The sequence below is a fragment of the Pelodiscus sinensis genome, chromosome 3 (assembly GCF_049634645.1).
Source record: "Pelodiscus sinensis isolate JC-2024 chromosome 3, ASM4963464v1, whole genome shotgun sequence".
Lineage (NCBI taxonomy): Eukaryota > Metazoa > Chordata > Testudines > Trionychidae > Pelodiscus > Pelodiscus sinensis.
Window position 1 is genome coordinate 155,261,854 of NC_134713.1, and position 22,281 is coordinate 155,284,134.

General features: G+C 45.2%; 1 protein-coding gene across 1 annotated transcript in view; it reads left to right on the forward strand.

The window, feature by feature from the left end:
• LOC102458713 (calpain-2 catalytic subunit) overlaps positions 1–22,281 on the forward strand; it is a 57,294-nt gene that overhangs the window by 25,389 nt on the left and 9,624 nt on the right. Inside the window, exons 5-16 of the mRNA XM_075925266.1 lie at positions 189–357; positions 3,049–3,132; positions 7,456–7,541; positions 8,931–9,005; positions 9,400–9,560; positions 10,235–10,404; positions 11,866–11,877; positions 12,739–12,950; positions 15,395–15,431; positions 17,746–17,811; positions 19,199–19,256; positions 21,011–21,075. Of these exons, the coding sequence (XP_075781381.1) occupies positions 189–357; positions 3,049–3,132; positions 7,456–7,541; positions 8,931–9,005; positions 9,400–9,560; positions 10,235–10,404; positions 11,866–11,877; positions 12,739–12,950; positions 15,395–15,431; positions 17,746–17,811; positions 19,199–19,256; positions 21,011–21,075 (1,195 nt within the window). The remainder of the gene's footprint in view (positions 1–188; positions 358–3,048; positions 3,133–7,455; positions 7,542–8,930; positions 9,006–9,399; positions 9,561–10,234; positions 10,405–11,865; positions 11,878–12,738; positions 12,951–15,394; positions 15,432–17,745; positions 17,812–19,198; positions 19,257–21,010; positions 21,076–22,281) is intronic.

A 22,281-nucleotide genomic window follows, 5' to 3' on the forward strand; every position in this document is an offset into this window, starting at 1 on the left:
CTTTCTTGCCAGGAAGAGATAGGAAAGATGGAGACAGACAAGACAAATCTTCAGCTGGTGTAAATTGTAATAGCTACATTGAAATCAGTAGAACTCCATTGACTTCAGCTTAACTATGACAGTTTATACCAGGTGGGGAGCTGCCTCAAAGAAAAGAGAAGTAAATGTCCTAATGCCCCTTTGTGCAGGGTAAATGGCTCATACGAGGCACTGTCTGGTGGAAGCACCACTGAAGGCTTTGAGGATTTCACCGGTGGAATTGCAGAATGGTATGAGCTGCAAAAGGCACCAGCTGACCTATTCAAAATCATCCAGAAAGCTCTTCTAAAAGGCTCCCTTCTTGGATGCTCTATTGATGTAAGTCCAGCTCTCTGCCAAACTGTCAAGATCCTTCTCAGCAGTAGATTGGTAGTAATCTGTATATTGCTATGCTTGGTTACTATACAGTCCTAGGAATGTTCTACTCGTGCTGCTAGTTTGGGAAGGCCAGCTGTCCTCTATTTCATAACTAGAGGATTTGGCATAGAAGTATAAGGGGCAACATAACCATTTAGGGGTTAGGTTACAGAATAGGCAAAAATCCGCTATTATTGATCAGTAATTTAGTGTCCTAGAAGAGCCAGAGATCTTTTCTTCTGGAGTTAGAAGGATAAATTATGAACTCTTCTGATATTCCCAGATTCCATGGGAATTAGATTTAATGCATTGTGTACCACATCTGTGCTTTCCAATGTGCATCAGAGTCCTGAACAGGTTAAATAAATCCCTCGGATTTGGCAAGAAGGTATTCCAAGCCCTGGATTTTGGGAAAGAAGAAATTTCTGAATACTTAGTCAAGGATCCCAGCATATTGCCCAGCATAATTATTGCTGCAGAAATTGTTCCCAAGTGTTACATGAAATCCAGGCTGAAACAAAGAAGCTAGATACATTGGCATGATTTCAGACAGATTTAATAAAATATGCCCACTTCAAAATCTCAGTCACCATGGTTTGTATTTTATCTGCATATAAACAAAAGAAAGAGCCTCAGTGCTGTCTAAAACTCAAATTCCTAAGTAATACAAACAAAGAATGAAGGAAATAGACCAGGAAAATGAAAAGACCTAAAGAAAGGAGCTTTAAGCCAAAAATGTATCTTTAGTACTACAGATTGATTAAGATTTAGAACATATAAAGCACTGTATGCCTACTAAGTATTGTTGATTTGGTGACAGTCAACTGTCCTAGGGATCATGGATTTTTTTTTAAGTGAGAGGGTAAATAGTTTTAAAACCTCCATTCACAATATAAACCCAAATATTTCCTCCAAATTTCAGTTAAATCAAAGACTATAAGAGAAGAGGGTAACTTTATAATGGGAAAAGTAGTTTGCTAATCATGGAGAACTTCCTTACTCAGGATTTCCCTGCATTTTCTCGGGCTTGTTTTTCTAGCATGCAGTTTAATAAGCATCCGACATCTGGATTTCTACACTAGAATGATCCAGGTTTTCTAATGTCCTAATGGGAATAGTAATAGAGATGTAGCCGTGTTAGTCTGGTCTTGAAGAGAAAAAATAAATATACAGGCAGTCCCCGGGTTACGTACAAGATAGGGACTGTAGGTTTGTTCTTAAGTTGAATCTGTATGTAAGTCGGAACTGGCCTCCAGATTCAGCCGCTGATGAAACTGATCAGTTTCAACAGCGGCTGAATCTGGAGGCCAGTTCTGACTTACATACAGATTCAACTTAAGAACCCCAGGCATCCCCAAGTCAGCTGCTGCTGAAACTGATCAGCAGCTGATTCCAGGAAGCCCGGGGCAGGGGCTTCCTGTAGTCAGTCACTGGTCAGTTTCAGCAGCGGCTGACTTGGGGACACCTGGGGCAGAGCAGCTGGGGTGCTGCTGGGTTGGTCCAGTGGCGCCCAGAGCGGCGCTACGGGACCAACCAGCAGCGCCCCAGCTGCTGTACCACAGGCGTCCGGAGCAAAGCAGAGGAGCACAGGGGCAGCGGGACAGCCCAGACGCGCCGTGGCTATCCTGCTGCCCTCGGGCTCCGTGGCTTTGCTCTGCTTTGCTCCCCGTCCCCCTGGTCTGCAGACCAGGGGGACGGAGAGCAGAGCAGAGCAAAGCCGCGGAGCACGCAGCCAGCTGACAGCCCAGACGCGTCTGGGCTGTCCGCTGCCCGCGTGTTCCGCCGCTTTGCTTCCTCTCCCTGGTCTGCTAGAGACATAAGTCGGATCCACGTAACTCGGGGACTGCCTGTACTGAGTTCCTTTACTGAAAGGTACTAGAGAATATTTAATAAATATTTTAATTGGTTCAACATCAGAAATCCCTGCAAGGTAGGGAAGTATTAGCTATATGTTACAGAGGAGAAAACTGATGCCAAACAATATGCCCAAGATCACACAGCAAATTGGTGAGAGAGCATGGATGAGAACCCAGAATCCAGGTTTCATGGAACCTGTAGCACATGCTAGATAATCTACCTTAAAAATAAAAATGGGAGATTTGCACCTACTTCCTTTTAAGACCACACAGGTTGTGTGCAAATATAAACAGCTTTTGAGGGAGGATGATTATTGTGTGGCAAATTGCACTACCTTGGTTCTTCCAGTTCTGCCATCTCAATGAGCTGGGGTCCAAGTGCTACTTTTCAAAACCTGCATTACTTACACCAAATTGCACTGCAGTGTGTGTCTGTAATATTTATGGTGTGTACAATGAACTGTGACACTGAAGCAAGTCAGTGGCTATTCAAGCCTTTTATGTTTGTCCCTCTGCATGCCTGTGGCCATGGAAACTCCTTGGGCACATCTGGAAGTAAACTTCTGTCCTACAAAAACAGAAGTCTCTCAGATCTCAAGGAGAATGTCTGTTAGATGTCCAGTGCATGATACAAAGCTGAGTTTAGATTGCATTCACTAGAGCACCCTGGGGCACAAACATTCTAAGCTCTGGTCAGCAGCTTCACTATTACTCCAAAGGAGTCTTATGAAAGCTGTAACTTGTGTCCTCAGATCTGCAGGCAGCTAAGCACCACTGAATTGCTTTGTGTTTCCAGATCACAAGTGCCGCTGAGACGGAGGCAGTCACTTCCCAGAAGCTGGTCAAAGGCCACGCATACTCCGTTACAGGAGCTGAAGAGGTAACCTCACATCATCCACCGCTTGTATTTGCTGGGTGTCCTGCTTGCTTGTGTCACAGTCACAGTTCACGGTTGTTGGTTGTTGTTTTTTAACTTTTTGGGGCAGTTGAATGTTTTCTGTCAAAACTGGGTTTTAACAGACAATTGGATTTCAATGTGTGACAATTTTCACAAACCTGTCTGCTCTCTATGGCAACTTTCACCTTTTCACTGGAAAAAAATAAAAAACTTTTCAGCTGAAAACAAAAAGTTTTGGCTTTGTAGAGAAACATTTTCCATCCTTTCCCTCCTATTTTCTGACCATCTCTACCTTTGCAGGGAGAGGCTATGGTCTGAAAACTGTTGACTCCACTGCCCTCTTGTGGTTAAAATTACCTCACAGATATTTACAGGATGCAAAACTTTTATTAACATTGCTTATTACTAATTGAATGCTCTTTTTTATTAAGGAAAAAACCAATGTTCAGTGCATAAAACTGGGCACAGGGAGTTAAGTTGTTAAGCCCTCTCTGCTTTTGAAGCTATTAGCCATTCTGCATTGATCTGTTGCTCTGTGGGCATCATTCACACAATACACAGAGCCTCACATAGAACCTCAGTGGTACTGAATACAAACAGCTTGGGGGAAGACAGGCACTTTCCAATGAAGTGTCAACAGGCTTGTGGGGAGACGGCACTTTCCCCTAGTAACACAGGAGACCTTTACCTCACGCAGTATGCCTGTGCTTTAGATTCACTGGGACTCTGCCTTTGGAAATGTATGTTTTGAAAATGGTATCATTCTAGATTGTGCTATTGCCACTTTATAATCTCGGGGTCTGACAAACTGGCAATGCTCAGAGCTCCCAAGGGGCAATCCCAGCCCAGCACACTGTACTGTGAGTGATTATTACTGTGCTCTGAGTAATGAGGCAGTTCAGAGAGCAGCAGGATTGCCATAGGAGAGAGAGAGGAATGCATACACAGGGGAACGTACTCCTCTCCAGGAATAGCTGCCCACTGGGAGGGACTGATGATCTCACTGTGTGAAAGATGTTTATCTGTGTAATAGAAGGTGAATTGCCAAGCTCAGTAAAGGAAAGATGGGAGAGGATATAGGAGAAGCAGACAGATTATGGAAACATAGGGGGTCTTTCCATTGATTTTCAGTGGAGAGCAGGCCCCTATTAATTACTCCTGAAATGTTCCTGCCCCTCAAATGAAAGTGTTCTCACACCCTGGCATGCTCCATCCAGGCTGATGAAGCAAAAGGGGACTGGCAGCATGCGGGATTGCAGCTAGCCTTCAACTGTTGGCTCTCTCCTTCCCAGTGATGGGAGTTGGGGGAATTCATCTGTTCCTGACTCAGGGTATGTTTACACTACAGCACTAATTCGAACTAACTTAATTCAAATTAGTTAATTCGAACTAAGCTAATTTGAACTAGTGCATCTAGACCTAAAAACTAGTTCGAATTAGCATTTTGCTAATTTGAACTAGCATGTCCACATTGAGTGGACCCTGAACCAAGATTAAGGCTGGCCAGAAGCAGTGCCGGCAGGGCACCAGGTTAGGACTTCCAGCATGGAGCTGCTGACTCAGGCTAGCCGAGGGCTGTGCTTAAAGGGACCCGACCCCCACCCTGGACAGAAGTTCTCAGGGTTCCCCGCTTGCTTGTCTACCTCGATGAGGGACAGCAAAGCAGACCTGGCTTGGAGTGCCCTGAGTGCCCTCACTCGGCACATCACAGCACTCGGCCATCAGCCCAGCTGCACTTGCCGCAGGCTGCCATCCGGGGGGGGCGTCAATCGGGGGGCTGCAGGAGAGTTTCCACCCCGAGGAGCCCACAGAGCCACCCCAGCCCTCCTCATTGGGGGCTCGTACCCCATTCCTCCCTCACATCCTTCCACTTACCACTCCCTAGCCCCCCTTCCTGATGTACAAAATAAAGGACACGTGTGGTCAAAAATAGAAACTCTCTTTATTTAACAAAACTGGGGGAGACTGGGAAAAGGAGGTGGGAGAGGAGAAGAGAGAGAGTGAGAGAGGGGAGGGGGAAACCTAGGAGGAGGGAGCTGGAAGGGGGAAGCCAGGGAACAAGGAGGAGGGGAAGTATCAAACTATGGTACGCCCTATCTTCAGTACTGTGTACAGATTTGATCTCCTCACCCCAGAAAAGATATTTTGGCCTTGGAAAGGGTTCAGAAAAGGGCAACTAAAATGATCATTGGTTTGGAACAGGTCCCATATGAAGAGAGGCTAAAGAGACTGGGACTTTTCAGCTTAGAAAAGAGGAGACTGAGGGGGGATATGATAGAGGTCTATAAAATCATGAGTGGTGCGGACAGGGTGCATAAAGAAAAGTTCTTCATTAGTTCCCATAATAGAAGGACTAGAGGACACCAAATGAAATGAATGGGTAGCAGGCTTCAAACTAATAACAGTTCTTCTTCACAAAGCAATTAGTCAACCTGTGGAACTCCTTGCCGCAGGAGGCTGTGATGGCTAGAACTATAACAGAGTTTAAAGAGAAGTTAGATAAAGTCATGGAGGCTGGGTCCATGGAGTGCTATTAGCCAGGGAGTAGGAATGGTGTCCTTGGCCTCTGTTTGTGGAAGGCTGGAGATGGATGGCATGAGACAAATGGCTTGGTCATTGTCTTCGGTCCATCCCCTCCAGGGTACCTAGTGTGGGCTGCTGTCGGCAGACAGGCTAATGGGCTAAATGGACCTTTGGTCTGACCAAGTACGGCCATTCTTATGTTCTTATGTTCTAAGTTCAGGGTCGGGGGTCTCACTGGACCACCTTGATTTTCATGCAAACCTGCTCCTGGGTTTGCATGTGGCCTTTGGTGGCCAGGCTGGCAGCTATCCTGCCCTAGACGGCCGTTTTCCTGTGCCTAGTGCGGAAGTCGTGGACGTTGGATGCCTCCCCCCCAAACCTGGGTAAGGTCCACGATCTCCGCACTAGACCAGGTGGGCGCCTGCCTCTTGCGGCCCCGGGCAGGCTCCTGGGAGCTGCCAGCCTGGTCCTGGGAAGAGGCGGAGGGCTGGGTGGCAGCGGGTGGCTGGCTCGTGCCATGTCAGGTGCAGGGTCTGCTGGCTGGGTGCTGGCAGGCTTGCACCTGGCACGGGCACCGTAGCCAGACCGTGCCCCTTTAAGGGCTCCGGGGCCGGGAGGGGGGCAGACAAGTTTCCCTGGTTGTGCCCAGTGTGGCCACCAGGGCAAGCTGGGGAGGGCTAACCTCCCACTAGTTCGAATTAAGTGGTTACACAGCCCTTAATTCGAACTACTTAATTTGAACTAGGCATTAGTCCTCGTAGAATGAGGTTTACCTAGTTCGAATTAAGTTCAAACTAGCGGTTTGCCTGTGTAGCGCTTATGAAAGTTAATTCGAACTAATGGCTGTTAGTTCGAATTAACTTTGTAGTATAGACATACCCTCAGATATTAACTGGGCCAGGCTTTAGCCTTTGGAAATCTCTGCAGGCTCTTCCTAGTGGCTGTTTCATTTCAGAGCAGCCCCATTAACTTTCTCAGGCCTCAGTCACACCAGTAGGCACCACAGACTTCTCTGTGCTGTTTCAGCTACTGCATACACCATAGTGTACCTGTCCTCAAGAGGAAGCATGTCCATTTTCTGGGCTTCAAGCTCACAGCCATCCTGCAGTTCCCTGCCTCCGAGGAATCTGTTGCCTCCTCAAAATAACCTTGATTTCTGGTTGGGATTTTAAAGTTCTGAGGGGTTCTAACCTGTGTGTGTGTCAGTCAGTCAGTCAGTCAGTCACTAGGAAACCTAAGCCTCAGCAGGGCACTAGGAGGAACTGCAGTGTTGGCCTTGGCACCACCGAGGTCCAGAGTGTTTGTAGTAAGGAAAGAACTTGTGGCAGTTTTTACAAGACAAGGAGCTGTCACCCCAGTGTCCTGTGTGTAACTCTGAATAGACAGGGGGTCTAGATTAGTTGGGTTGGAATGTACCATTTGTATCCAGGTGCTTTTTAGAATAAAACCACACTGTAAGGATTTCTGCGGTTCAGTGAATAATATCACATTCCTTCTGCAGCTCTGCTCTTTATTATTAAATCCTATTAGATGTGTCATTCTTACTGCACAAGAATGATTTTGGTTGCCCCCCGGCGTTCAAATATTTGATTTGCATGCACTCTGAATCTTCTGTCTGTATGTGTTAGGTATCCGAGTTTATCCAAAGCCAATGAGGTGTTATTCCTCTCTGAGTAAATAACCAGGTGCAAAATTACATAGCTAAGGAATGGGGTGCAAGTATTTCAACCATTGTGTTTTCTTCCTGTAAGTCAGCCCCTTCTGCCCTTCTAATCTCTTCAGGTGAATTGCCGAGGAAGCATGCAAAAGCTGATCCGAATCCGAAATCCCTGGGGGGAAGTGGAGTGGACTGGAAAATGGAATGATAAGTGAGTTAAAGGTCTAGGGCAGGACTACTCAATTTAGGAAGCCCTGGGGGCCACAACTTAAGTGTGGTTGCATATACATGCAAATATATGCAACTAGCTTCTTTCACACTGACGGGCATGAATACAAAGCACTTTCCACAATGCCCCGGCACTCCTGTACCCGCCTGTTCCAGCCAGCCCATCCGCTTGCATCTTTCAATGCTCACCTCACCTGGGAGACACCTCACTGTTGTGGAGTGTGTTCCCAGTGGAAGCCATGTTCAAAGGATCCCACTCGCAGGCTGTGTGTTGACCCCTGCGTAAACCCAAACTGCACTGCGGGCCACAAACAAAAGGGCTGCGAGCCACATGTAGCCCATGGGCTGCATGTTGAGTAGCCCAGGTCTAGGGGATTGATACATTGTAAGAGCATGTTCATCTGGTGGCATAGCTAAATTCACACTAGGAATTGCACCCTAAACTCTGCATTTTCTGTCCTAAGCTCTTCTACCTTGCATGACTCTCTAAAGACTTGGATCCCAGTATGTACTTCTACAGAGAAGATGCCATATTTTCAAGAGAAACCCTCTTTGTAAAGTATCAGAGGGGTAGCCATGTTAGTCTGAATCTGCAAAAGCGCGAGGAGTCCTGTGGCACCTTATAGACTAACTGAAGTGTAGGAGCATAAGCTTTCGTGGGCAAAGACCCACTTCATCAGATGCATGGAGTGGAAATTTCCAGAGGCAGGTATAAATATGCAGGCCAGGATCAGGCTGGAGATGACGAGGTGGATCCAATCAAGGAGGATGAGGCCCACTTCTAGCAGCTGATCTGGAGGTGTGAATTCCAAGAGAGCAGAATTATACAATTCTTTACAAAGAACTTAACATTGACCATTACCCTGAAAACATAGAGATGCTCTCTACAATGGCTGGTGAACATCTGTCCCAGTGTCTCATTTTCCTAAAGGAGTTATCCCACTGATTGACAATTCATTTAAGCCGTCTTTTCTTAAAGGCACAATGTCTAAATTTTCAAAAGTATCTAACGAGTTTGGGTGCCTCCATTTTTGAATGTCCAATCCAAGACACCATGCTGGAGCCTGATTGGCAGGGGACAGGCTAGTCCTCCCATTTTCTGGAATTCGGGGCACTTTTAATCATCACAAACTGGGGCCCCCAAATAGTGACACACCCCAAAACACTAGGCACTCATGAAAGTTGTGTGTTTTACCAGTGCATGATCTAAATTGCTACTATGCTCCGCCAAGTTTGGGAGTTATACTGAGCTCCATATCACAATCACATGGAGCTACATAAAGATAAGTGACCCCCATCAAAGTCACTGCATTAGCGATGGACTTTGACATGCCCTTTGACAATTAATCAAAGTCCCATATTTCTATCCTAGCTGTTCAAACTGGAATAGTGTTGCTCCCGAGGTGAGAGAGCGATTGACCAGGAGACATGAAGATGGAGAATTTTGGTGAGAAGTTCTGGGGTTTTTAACAGAAGGGAGGATTATTTTCCTTCATTTTTTTAACATGAAGTACCCAGGGCCAGCAACTCGGATAAACAGTGACTCGGATAAATGAGCCCGGGGATCTGCAAACCTGAGCAAATATGTAGCCTGTCCCATTGGACATGGGGGCCATGATCCCGATCGTCAGAAATGGGGTGGATCGGTGAGGTGGCACTATATTCAATGGAAGAGTGGGTTTAATGGCATAATACCCAAGGTGTCCACAATGGCTGGATAAAGCACCTCATCGTCCTGGCCAACAATTGAAGAGTCAGGTGATAGCTAGAGTTATTAGGGGAAGGATTTGGAAAAGTCTCATATTCTAAGCAGGATTCATATGTGGCATTGCCCTTCACAGGATGTCATTCAGTGATTTCCTGAGACATTATTCCCGCCTTGAGATCTGCAACCTGACTCCGGACACACTGGCAAATGAAAAATACAAGAAGTGGAGCCTGACCAAGCTAGACGGGAATTGGAGACGTGGCTCCACTGCTGGGGGTTGCCGGAATTACCCAAGTAAGACCTCCCATGTGCTACTTCTGCATGGACTTATTCTGACCTGGATTTACTTAGGGCATGTGGAGCGTTATAAAATCATCTGTCAAGGCAGTGGGTTCTTCAGTGTACCTTCCGTTAAATGCCAATGTATTTTTTCCCTGACAATTAAAAAAGAACATCTAAATAGTCCTTGCCTTACTCCACTACTTGTTTAAAAGTCTCAAGCAGCCCCTGCCAAACTCCAACCAGATTCCTCTTTCTCCGGGGCCATGTCTAGACAGAGAGCTTTGAACTAGTGGTCTAAGCATGAGACTGGCCCCTGGGAACTTGAGGGAGACTAATCCTGCTTCTTACATTAACTTCTTTGGTGACCTTGGGCAAGTCCCTGAAGCCAGTGTTTTCAGGTATTCGCTGATGAAGACAATTGGATGCTCATCTTGAGACACCTAGAACCTGATTTTCAGGGATGTCCCCACAACTCCCATTGACTTTATGAGCAGGTGCTCATTGTCTCTGAAAATCAGGGGGCAGAAATCTGGACACTGTTGCTGTTCTTTATGCACCCCGGTTTGAAACATTACATCTGTCTCTTTAAGGACATGTCCAAGCTAGAGTGGGTGCTAAAAAATGTCAGCAGGGGCTGGTTTCAGAGCAGACTCTGAGTGGTTTGTGTCCCAAACTCTCTCTCTCAGATACTTTCTGGATGAATCCACAGTATTTGATTAAGCTGGAAGAAGAAGATGGGGATCTGGATGATCCTGAGAAGGGCTGCACCTTCTTGGTTGGCCTGATGCAGAAGCACCGGAGGAGGCAGAGGAAGATGGGGGAGGATATGCACACCATTGGCTTTGGAATCTATGAGGCAAGTAGAGCAATGCGCACACACATGCAAATTCCTTGACAGGAAGAAAATAGAAAAAGTCCACATAACTTAAAAAAAAAAAGTTTGGGACGGGGTCATTGATGAATGGCTTGGCTGCTTCCTTGCTGCCTCATGCATCAGGAATGAGACACAAAGTCATATGCAGCAATGCCCATTCAGTATCTGGTACATCCACTCTGAGTGCCAGCTGTGGAACTCTGGTGTACAGGGTCAGGGAAAGGGTTAAACATTGAAAAGTCAGAAATCCATTCTGGGTTCCACTCATCTTAGCCTTTTTTAATTGATCAAATCATGGTGAGTGGCAACCAAATGGGATTGATTCTGGCAGGGCACAGGCCATTAGGGAGGTATCAGAGCCTGTGTGAAAGAGATCGGCCCATGAGCAGAGCCAGTAAAAGCATGTGTAAGGCTATCTAGGATAAAGAACTACACAAAGGGTCTGGCATCTCCATCTCTCTTTCCTAATAAACACACAGCTGCTCTCTAGTATTTCCTTGAAGAGTAGTATCCTCCATGGCTTAATTCCCCAAATTCTAGTCCTGGTTGTGCCACAGACATGCTGTATGAGCTTGGGCAAATTTCTTAACAGCTTTCTGCCTCAATTTCCAAGGCTGGAATATGGGTGTGTCAACATATGCTCCACCCGGACGTTGTGAGGCATAAAACAAATTCAGATTCTCTGAAGCAAGTTAGTAGACAAGTGCAAGATTATACTCATTATTGTTATGCCAGTCAATGAACAAGCCTGGTTCTTCTCTGGATATTTTTCGGGGTGGGAGTGTGGGAAAACACTGACCTGGGTGCTGCTTGAAACATCCCACTGTTTGGAATTGTTAAATCCTTGGAAGTTGCTTGGCAAGCCAAGTGAGCCAGAAAACCAGCAGTATTCCCGATTCCTTTCAGTAGGATGGTGAACAAGGGAATGGAATGACCCAGATTTGATGTGCAAACTGAATGTGTCCTGTGGATATCTACAATGGAGCCCACAATTGCTCATCTTTGACTGAATGTGTCAACTGGCACAGATTACAGTACCCAACACGATGTAAGAGATCTTCCACTCATATCATGACAGAACATTGCATGGTGGGATCTGTAGTCTCCAAAGGACATATTGCCATTTCGAAGAAGAAGCTGACTGCTAATGGCTCCATTTTGTACAGATTAGGTGTAGCCTTCAGGGTCCTGAGAAGTTACCCCATCGCCATTAGTTGAATACGTTTGGGTGCTCTGGTTTAATACCTCAGCTAGCAATATTGAGTATAATCATACCTAATACAATGTGTTTCACTAGATGTATCTCACGGAGGTGCAGAGTGAAATATCAGCAGGAAAAAGTCATGATCTTGGATAATAGTAATAATTATCATCTAACAGAGCTGCTAGTTTTCTTTCAATGAACAGATAACTAACTTGTGCCCCTTTCTGCTTTTTCTACAGCTCCCCTCACAGGTATGTAATATGCATTTTCTCTTTCCTCCATTCTCAATGGTTAATGTTCATAGACAGGATTTAATAGCATGGATGAAGAGAGACCACTGGACAGGCAATGCTGATCTTGCTAAGAGTATACGTAGATATTTGAGGCCCAAAGCTGTTGTTTTTGTTGTATTGCTGCTCTGCACATTGTTAGGATTCATTGCAGCACAGACCCAACAAAATTCTGTTTTGTACAGGGTTCAGATATGGTACAAAATGAATATTCTAAATAACAATTCCTTATTGTTCCTTTTGATTTCTCTCTTTGTCAATTGTGTTGAATTAATACAAACCTGGGCTTTTGTATACTATGACTATATTTGAGGGAATTGCAAAAGGATAGTTTCCAGATGATCAAAAGGTTCCTAAGATTATGCTGTATTGTCCTAAGCCAGTGACACTATGACTTGTGTTATGGAAAATATTATCCTACACACACCATGTTACCAGAGAGACATACCTTTAGACATCTCAGGCCTTCCAGGTGGCAGGGGATGTGAAGAAAAGCACCTAGCACCTATGCTTAGAATCCTAAATATTTTTAAAATGTTTTGCCAAATTCCCCCCAAACTGTGTAACGTATCTAGAACTTGACATCTAGAACTTATTGACCCTCATTTGGGATGACCTGTATGACGTGAACCAGCCCTCGAACTCATGTGTAAGGTGACTATTGCAAACTCGTGCCAGTAATATCTATATATTATGCCATCATTTATTCTCTCTCCTAATTCTGTAGTACTACTCTTTATCCAAGTCAAGAAGGGTAACATGTTACTGTTCTGTCTTCAGCTTCTCTCTGAACTGAAATAACTCTTTATTTGTTTGAATAAGTTTTCTGGACAGACAAACGTTCATCTGAGCAAAAACTTCTTCCTGACGAACAGAGCCAAAGAAAAATCAAACACTTTCATCAATCTCCGAGAGGTACTAAACCGATTCAAACTCCCTCCAGGAGACTATGTCATTGTGCCATCCACTTTTGAACCCAACAAGGATGGGGATTTCTGCCTCCGTGTCTTCTCTGAAAAGAATGCAGATTCACAGTACGTAGCCAATGCACCCTCTCTCTTCTCCTTATGATAATCCAGAAATATTACACTGATGAAGCTGATGTCTCTGAGGGACTGGATGACCCTGCAAATTGCTAATGGGATCCCCTTAGCTCACTGGTTTAAATTTAGAGTGATCAAAAATTGCTATTATGCAACAACTCCTCTATCGCCCATGTTTGTGGAGTCATTCCATTTCCCTGTGGACAGGTATCCAGGTTAACAGAGTCCCCTCTCCCCCCCCCCCCCCCCCCCGGGATTGACATCCTTGTTGAGAGCCCTGTCTAAGAGTCCAGTGATCAAAAGCATGTGGCACCTGAATTACCCTCCAATCCCTAGTGGTGGTCTTTTCTGGTGAGATTTAGGACTGTTTGCCAGGAAGCATGGAAGAGTTTCTTGTTGTTAATTACATTTATTATAACAGTGTCCAAGGTCTTACCAACATCAGCCCTGTTGCACTAGGTGCTATAAAAACAATACAAAGTGATAGATAGCTTTGCCCCCAAATAGCTAGGACAGACCATGTGTAGGGGAAAGGGATGCAACATACAAGTAGAGGGATCAATATGATTGTGGCCAGTGTTATGTTAGTTCCACAGTTTGTGAAGATAGGTTAGCAAGGAGGAGAATTAGCTCAGTGGAAAGACACAGAAAGGAAGAGTGCAGAGAAGCACGGAGCTAGTGAGATGATGAGGGAGATAAGTGAGGAAAAAAGGCATTGGGACAGATGCAGAGTGATGCTGAGGTGAACTTTGCACCAAATTCCCCTCTCTTGTTGGGACTTCAGTTTCCAGGGCTCTCAGTTCAGCATCTTTAAACTCCCCCAGAATCAAACCAACCATGTCTTATTGAAACTGACCATGCCTGGCTAATGCAAGACTAAATCGGGCCTTCACTCTCACTGTGTACTTGGTCATTCAGGAGGAGAGTCTGGGAGGAGGGCGCGTCACCTGAATTCCAGTTCCCTCTTTAGCATGGGAATGAGTCCAATCCATCATCAAATTCTTCATTGCTTCTGTGCACCAGTGAGGAGAGGGCTAATTAAATGCAACAGAAGGTGATGAGCAGATTTCATATTGCCCTGGGCAGCATTGGCAGTGATCATTGGGCAGTAACCAATTGAGTCTTCAGTGTTAAAGAAAGCAGCAGATAATAGCGAGCTGGACTCCGATGAATGAAAATGTCAACTCTTACAATGAGATGTACATTTCCCATTGCTTCTCCAGCCCAATTGCAGGATTAGTGCCCACAGACAGACACAATTACTCATGAGAGATGAGCTCGCATCTTTGAAATCTTACTGAGAAAAGGCTCAGGGAACTAGCCCAGCTAAATGTTTTCCTTGATTAAAAATGTTAAATTTTAAGCATTATTGATTCAAGCCTGCACCCTTTGGCAAGTACATGGAATAGAAATAATCATGATTATAAAGAGAAGAGAAGAACCACATACTGTGACAGTTTTGAAAAAGAGATGGCTCGGGATTAGAAATGCTAGAAAGCCTGTCATCTCTAATACAAGTGCTTCATACGATACAAAAGGCCACTTACTGTAGTCATGTATGTTACATGGGCACCTGTGAAAACTAGGTGGTCTCCCACATTATTTTATTTTCAGCCATCAAGTTGCAGTTCAGTTTTAGAATCATAGAAGATCAGGGTTGGAAGAGACCTCAGGAGGCCAGCTAGCCCAGCTCTCTGCTCAAAGAAGGACCAACCCCAACTAAATCATTCTACTCAGTGCTTTATCAAGCCTAGTCTAAAAACCTCTAAGGATGGAGATTCCACCATCTCCCTAACTAACCTATTCCAGTGCTTCAATCACTCTCCTAATGAAGTAGTTTTTCCTAATTTCCAACCTAAGGTGTGTCTCGACTACATCCCTTTTTCAAAAAAGGGATGTAAATTAGGCACATCGATATTGCAAATGAAGCCGGGATTTGAATTTCCTGTGCTTTATTTGCATAATGGCGGCCACCGCTTTTTTTTGAAACAGGGCTTTTTTGAAAAAAAAAAAAACGGCAGTTTAGACTGGGATCTTTTGAAAATAAAACCCTTTTTCAAAAGATCCTATATCAGAGGTCAGACTAAGATGATCATACTGGTTTGTTCTGGCCTTACAAATGAACCTTCTCTGAATCTGTAATATCACGTTGCATGGTTTATAAAAGTAACGTGCTTTTAGAGGGAAATTAATTTAAAAGGAGTAATGTTAATGGCACTGGTGTGCTTGAAAGTTAGTTTCTGTGGGAATAATCCACAAAAGTCACTGGGCCTCTGCCTCTATTACTGACTTTCAGTTAATATTTAAATGAATTTTTTTTTAGTATTTTTAAAGTGATACTACAGGAGTTAACAGTGTTTAAGTACAACTTCTGTTTAAGCAGGCTAGTTTATTTTGTATTAATTTGTTTTAACATCAATCCTTAATCTTTCTAGGATTGTAGATGATGAAATTGAGGCCACTATTGAAGAGGTATGTCTTCTTTTTTCACCTCTTAATATTGCTAATTGAATTGTTTCTACTACAGACAGAACCTTGATAGTTAAGGATTCAATTTTGTCACTGAAGTAATGAAATCTGTGACTTTCTGGGACTACTTCTGGGGCAGGGCTGAAGCAGCAGCTGGGGTTGGGTCATCTCCCCCTTCAGCTTGTGTATTGACAGTTAACCCCTGCTGCAGGAGTGACCACAGGGCTGGGTAGTTACAAGCTTCCTTTGGGTATGTCGACACTAGCCACCCGAGATCGAACTAGGGTGGCTGATGTAGTCATTCGAACTTGCAAATGAAGCCCAGGATTTAAATATCCTGGGCTTTATTTGCATGTTCCCAGGCACCGCCATTTTTAAATGCCCGGTAGTTTGGACTCCCTGCCCGCAGCTACACGCGGCACGGGCTATGTAGTTCGAACTAAAGCCCCTAATTCGGACTACCGTTACTACCCATAACGGAGTAACGGTAGTCCGAATTAGGGGCTTTAGTTCGAACTACCTAGCCCGTGCCGCGTGTAGCCGCGGGCAGAGAGTCCAAACTACCGGGCATTTAAAAATGGCGGCGCCCGGGAACATGCAAATAAAGCCCGGGATATTTTAATCCCGGGCTTCATTTGCAAGTTCGAATGACTACATTAGCCACCCTAGTTCGAACTCGGGTGGCTAGTGTAGACATACCCTTTCTTTCCCCAGTTCCTTCACCCCCCAGATATTTTTAGTAAAACGGATGGGTTGCAGGTTTTCATGAACTTTTCTTTATTGCCCACAACTTGTCCCTCGCTTTTACTAAAAATGCCCACGACCGAATATTAACCTTACTGATAGATCACACTTTTCCCCCCTTTATCTGAATGTCAATTTGACTCCCTTCCCCTTCCCCCCGCCATTCCTCAAGCTGTACAAAACATGCACAGTATTGTAGTCTGTTAGTGCATAAACCATCGAGAATTTTTATTTAATTTTGAAGACCGCTTCTTGGGTGTACGTATGTGAAATTGACAGAAACATCACAAGCAGCTTTAAAATTAGATTTTGGCCCATACATACAGCAACAAAGCTCAGCTTGCTCAAAGATACCAGATGAGATACTGTTCACTGAAATGATTTAAGCTTAGGCTTGAGTTTTCAAATGTAGACATTATTTCTATATTTGAGTATAAGGACCCGATCTGGCAATCAGTAGTCATGAGACTAGTCCCACTGACACCATGAGATGACTTGCATAAGGGATGCAGGATGATATGTATAGTTTTGCTAGCGAGAGCATATCCTAGTCATTAAAGTAGGAGATTCTTTAATTAGCATACATGTGAATCTTTATGGGGTTGGGATCTTAAATGTTTTACTTTTGTTTCTTTAGAGCATTACACTTGCTTGTAATGAATATAAAATGACGGTGCCTCCACCTGGCTGGCCTTGTACACACTCACTGGTGTGCCTTGAGAGCCTCCAGGAACATACTCATTCCAACATAAATCTGGATCTAATTCCAGAACAACTACAAGTCATATACATCTAATAGAATACTTTAAAATAAACAGTCTTTACTTAACTTAAATAAACAGGGATTAACAGATTTAGCAATGAATAGCATTAACAAAACACATAACAATCATTGAAGCTTATACAGCTAACATTTGTACTAACAGTGACCCCACCCCAGAGTGTGCACACCCCTGGACTCACAGTCCCAGACGCTTGCGTTGGCGCCTGGATGTTGCAGCTGTAGTGGAGATTCGGTCCAGGCTAGACAGCAGCTCTGTCCCAGGTAGCACTTTTTCAACAAGGCCCAAAAACTTACTGCCTCATGCTGTGCCTATCGGAAGCAGCCTGCTAAATCACAGTTCCAACAGGACTGTAGCTGCGCTCCAACAGCCCCTGGACTGGATCAATGTCCTTGGCAGCAGCCTGGCTCCCCTTCGGTTCCAAACTCCAAGGCAGAGTCCCAGACTGCTAGGCCTCTCTTCTCCATGCACATGGAGAGAGACATCTCCCGCACAAGAGTCCTTCCTTCCTGTTTTTCTTAAGGGCTTATGGGAATTGTAGTCTGGATTGCAGCACACAGAGTCTTTTCAAAAAAAACAGAGGCCCCTTTAGTAAGGGGACTACAACAAACCAGAATCAATACTAAGAATTACATTTTAAAAAGTCTTTCCGTTGCAGTAGTCTGCCATATACTTGCATCATAGTTAAGGAAATGAATTTGTTTAAACATGATCGCTAATGAAACACCATCTCCGACAAAATGTCCCTCCTTTATAACAGGGTGATTGTTACCATGTGTTCCCTTTTCTAGTATGACATCAGTGAAGATGACATTGAACCCAGTTTCAAAAAGCTTTTTGGGCAGTTGGCTGGCAAGGTGGGTATTTCTCTTCTATGTACTCTGATGCATTGTCTGTCCAGAGGGAGAGTGCAGGAATAGGCTGGGGGTGTGGGGTCTTGGCAGAGGTTGGTGCAAGAGCTGAATAGGGGTGCAGGGTCTGGGCATGAGGGGGCAGGAGACCCTTACTAGCTTTCGTGCCCCATGCCTTTCCCAGGCATCGTGTCTTAGGCACAGCCTTCTGCTGCTCCCATTGGCCAGATTCTGGCCAATGGGAGCAGTGGGGAAAGCGTCTAGGCTGTGTGTCAGTGCACTTCTGTTTCCCTAGCCGGGAAAGGAGTGCGTAGAGTTGCTTCTGGCTCCACTTCTTCCTCACAAGATGGATCCAGCAGGGAACCTTGGGACTCCCTCCCTCCCCCCAAGGGAAGCCAGTGCTGGCACTCCAGCAGGGGAGGGGCAGGAAGGAGGCTGGAGCACCATCGTGGGCTTCCTGCTGTGGGAACCACAGTTTGAGAAGCACTGCCCTAACAGAGCCCCCTCCGGCTTACTTGGGAGACTATGGGGAGGTGCATTTGCACCCTTCGCACGCACGCCCCGTGTACGGGCCTGCGCTAATTCAAACCCTGGATGATCAACTGTGGCTGCTTCAATCTTATCTGTAGTGTAGATGTGGCCTTAGAGATTTGTCTCATTTTACAACAGACTACATAAAAAGCACTCGCAAAGTCAGAACAGACCAAAATTTCATACTGACAATGACTTGTTTATACTGCTCTACATCCTGTATTCTGAAATGTAAGCGCAAAATTTATATTCATTTGATTTATTTTAAGAATGAGAAAATGAGCCATTTTTCAGCAATAGTGTGCAGTGACACTTTTATTTGGATGTCTGATATTGTGAGTAAGGAATTTAAGTCAGGTGAAACTTGGGGGAGGGGGTCCACAAAACAAATCAGATTCCTGAAAGGGGTACGGTGGTCTGAAAAGGTGGAGAGCCACTGCCCTAGCTTACATCTGGAAAGCAGTGCAGAAGCAATGGAATCCAAACCTGCCCAGTGAGATCAGCGCAGGAAGGTTTCACAGGAAGAGTGGGGTTTATGGAGGGACTTGCAGTCCAAGAGCGTATTTGGAGATAGAGAAGTGATAGGAAATTTCACAGGTAAAAGCTAGATCTGGTAAACTCCTCAGGAGTCCTGAGCATGCCCAGGACCTGCTGTTAGCATATGAGATGCTCGCCAAATCTGCATTCTCTGCATTTTCCAAACATTGCAGAGTTTTTAATTTCATTTGTGCACATTTTATTCAGTCTCAATAAAGGCAGTAGCTCTTCTTGCTAACCCTCTCGCTCCCTGTTATATAGTTTCCATATCTGACTTGGCTCATGGTGACTTGTTTGTTACAACTATGTTGTTACATTCCCATAGGATGCAGAGATCTCTGCTTTTGAATTATGCAATATCCTGAGAAAAATCATGGCTAAACGTAAGTGTCTTCTTTCCTCTCCTCTGAGAATGTGTTTACTCTGATCGCCAGCAGCAGGTTAGGGACACAGGTGCATACATAGATCCCAGTCCTGTGCTTCACAGAGTTCTCCAACTAGCTGTGTCTCCCCCCCCCCCCCCCCCCCATTGCTGAGACTACACCCTCCAGAGCGTAGGTGAAACTTTTGGCCCTTTGAGTTCAGGAGTGCTTACCATACCTGCTTGAATGAGGAATATGCCTACCTGTGCACAAGTGTGTGTATAGGGTTTGTTGGATCTGGCTTGTCAGATGGAAGCATGTTGAACTGGTTAGCTCAAGGGATTGCTAATGAACAAGAATGTCACTTCCTTTCAATGGTTTTGACTTCTTTCTAGATTGATACTATTGTGAAATAATCATATTATATAATCACTGCCAAAACCCATGGGCAGACATGCTGCTGTATTCTGAACAAGAAACCCTTCAGAAACTTTACTATGAGTGAATTACAATGAGCAAGGTTGGTACCAAGTGCCAAAAGGGCATAAACTGCTGTTGCCAGACTCTGTTCACCAGGGTTAGTCCCTGGCAGGCCGCTGCTGCTGTATTTATCTGCACATTCCACAGGTACAGGCTCTTGACGCTCCTATTGGCCTTGGATCACCATTGCCAGCCAGTGGGAGCTACAAAAAGTGGTGTCCTAGGCCATGCTGTTTCCACAGCTCCCATTGGCTGGGAATGGCAATCCATGACCAACAGGAACTGCAAGCACCTGTACCTGTAGAGGCGCAAGTAAATATAGCAGACACAGCCTGCCAGGGGCTAACCCTGGTGAATCGTCTCAGTCTTATTGCCCATTCCTGCCCTCGTATCTACTGTAGGCACATGCTAGGTCCTTTGTTGAGGGAGAGCAGGTTCCAGCAGCAGAGAAGGCAGCTTTCACTAGGCGGGCCCACAAGGAGAGACAAGATTGGGAGATGATCGGATTCTCTGGCCCTAAGCTATCCTCCTAACACCACATACTTACCTTTCTGACTTCACACCAGTCACTTAAAAATTAACCAGTCCCCTGGAAATGTCCAGCTGAGAACTAGCCAGTTTTCTAGGATTAAAATTACAGTTGGTGAGAGCTTGAAGTAGCTCCTAGTTCAGTGGGTAGCACCGCTTGCATTGTAGCATATGTATTGACCCTGCGCTTAGTATAGTCTTGTCCTCTAGTAGTTGCTCCACAGAAAAGATAAGAGTCTTGCTAACAACAGCTAAAGGAATTTCACTTTAGTTCAAGCAGTAGAGCCTTGCATTTTGGGAGCTGAAGGCCTAAGGGTTCTGTTAATGGCTGCCTGCAGTGCATTAGCTGCCCCCAATGGATCCAGCTCCAAGTATAGAATGAGTGACGCATCAAACTAGAGATGGCTCATTGCCCCATCTAAGCCCAAAGGAAGGGTTCCGGCAGAGACACTGAATTACTGGTTGTTGAACAGCAGACGTAGTAGAAAAGACGTTCTAGAATTGAGCCTTCTTGGAATGAGTTGTTGTTCTGTACAGCATTAAACACATCCAAACATCGCTGGGTTCCAAAGCACTGTTCACTAGCTATATATACAAACCTGCAAGATGGCTACGTATTGACACTGCTGTTCTGGCTAGGGTCTGATAGCTTCTGCACTTGAAGACAAGGAGACCCACTAGAGGGCTCCCAAACAAAAGAGTTACTATCCAATTCCTATACACGTCCATGTGTAACAAAACCTGCCTTTTGTCTTCTCTCCTTACAGGCCAAGATATTAAATCAGATGGCTTCAGTATTGAGACATGTAAAATAATGGTCGATCTGTTAGATGTATCCTTCAGTTGGATTAGCTAGTTTGTAGTCCTCTACAATCTAGTGGGGGAGTGGGGTGTTCATATCCAACCATCCTTTCCTTCCAGCAACCCCTACAAGAGGGAGGGAGGCTAAATCTGCTTGTGACTGCCACCTTTTAAAGGCTCTCCTGCATAGAGACGCTACATGTTAATAGTACTGCCAGGTAATGATGAATCTACAGTATCTCTAGCAGTAAAAGCCTGGGTTTTTTAGAGCAGAAGGTCCAGTCTGAATTCCATCCTTGCTGCTATATTTGTGGCCTGACCGGACACAGTGAATATGCCTATAAAAAGATCAGTTCCCAATATGGCATCATTAGCATCAGCTCATGTAGAGGTCCTAAACATGCATAGCAGAAGGGAAGAAATGAAGAATGTTCAATCGTGTGGGATGCAGACCCCTCCCATGTCCGATTTGGTGAGAGAATTGTAAAAGTCACAAAGATTTCACAGTTGGAAACAAATGAGAAGCACAGCCCCAGAACTTCTCCCCAGATCTGACTTTTTTTTTCGGAGCTCCACACCCTATGAAGAAATCTATAGTGATGATAGGCAACTCACCATGGGTATGTCTACACTTGCAGCCTAATTCGAACTAGGGTTGCAAATGTAGGCATTTGGAATTGCAAATCAAGCCCGGGATTTAAATATCCCGCGCTTGATTTGCATGTTCCTGGCCGGGTGCCATTTTTGAAATTTACAAGCCCAGACTAACTGCCCGCGTCTACACACGGCAGGAAAACGGGCGTTCGAAATAAAGCCCTATTTCGAACTACCTGTTATTCCTCCTGCAATAAGGTTTAACAGGTAGTTCGAAATAGGGCTTTACAAGATCGCACCAGTGTAGACACAGCCAGGGTCCTAGTGGTGCCCTCTCACAGTCTGGCACCTGAGGCGGCAGTCTCCAGAACCACAGCAGGCAAAGGAGCAGCTCTGCTGCCCCCCACTCTTCCATGCAGCTGCCTCTCTTGGGTTCAGTAGAGCCCTGTGGAAAGACAGGTTTGGAGGCCGTACTATTTCAGCCATGCTAGAGCAGCGGCTTATGCAGAGCACTAACTCTTGGGAGCGACTGCCAGAGGTGCCGGCTCCATGAGTGCTTCAGGGATGGAGTATTCACAGGGAAATATGAGTGGGTGCTGAGCCAGATCCCCCTTCAGTCCCCTTCTCCCAGCACCTCTTGCCT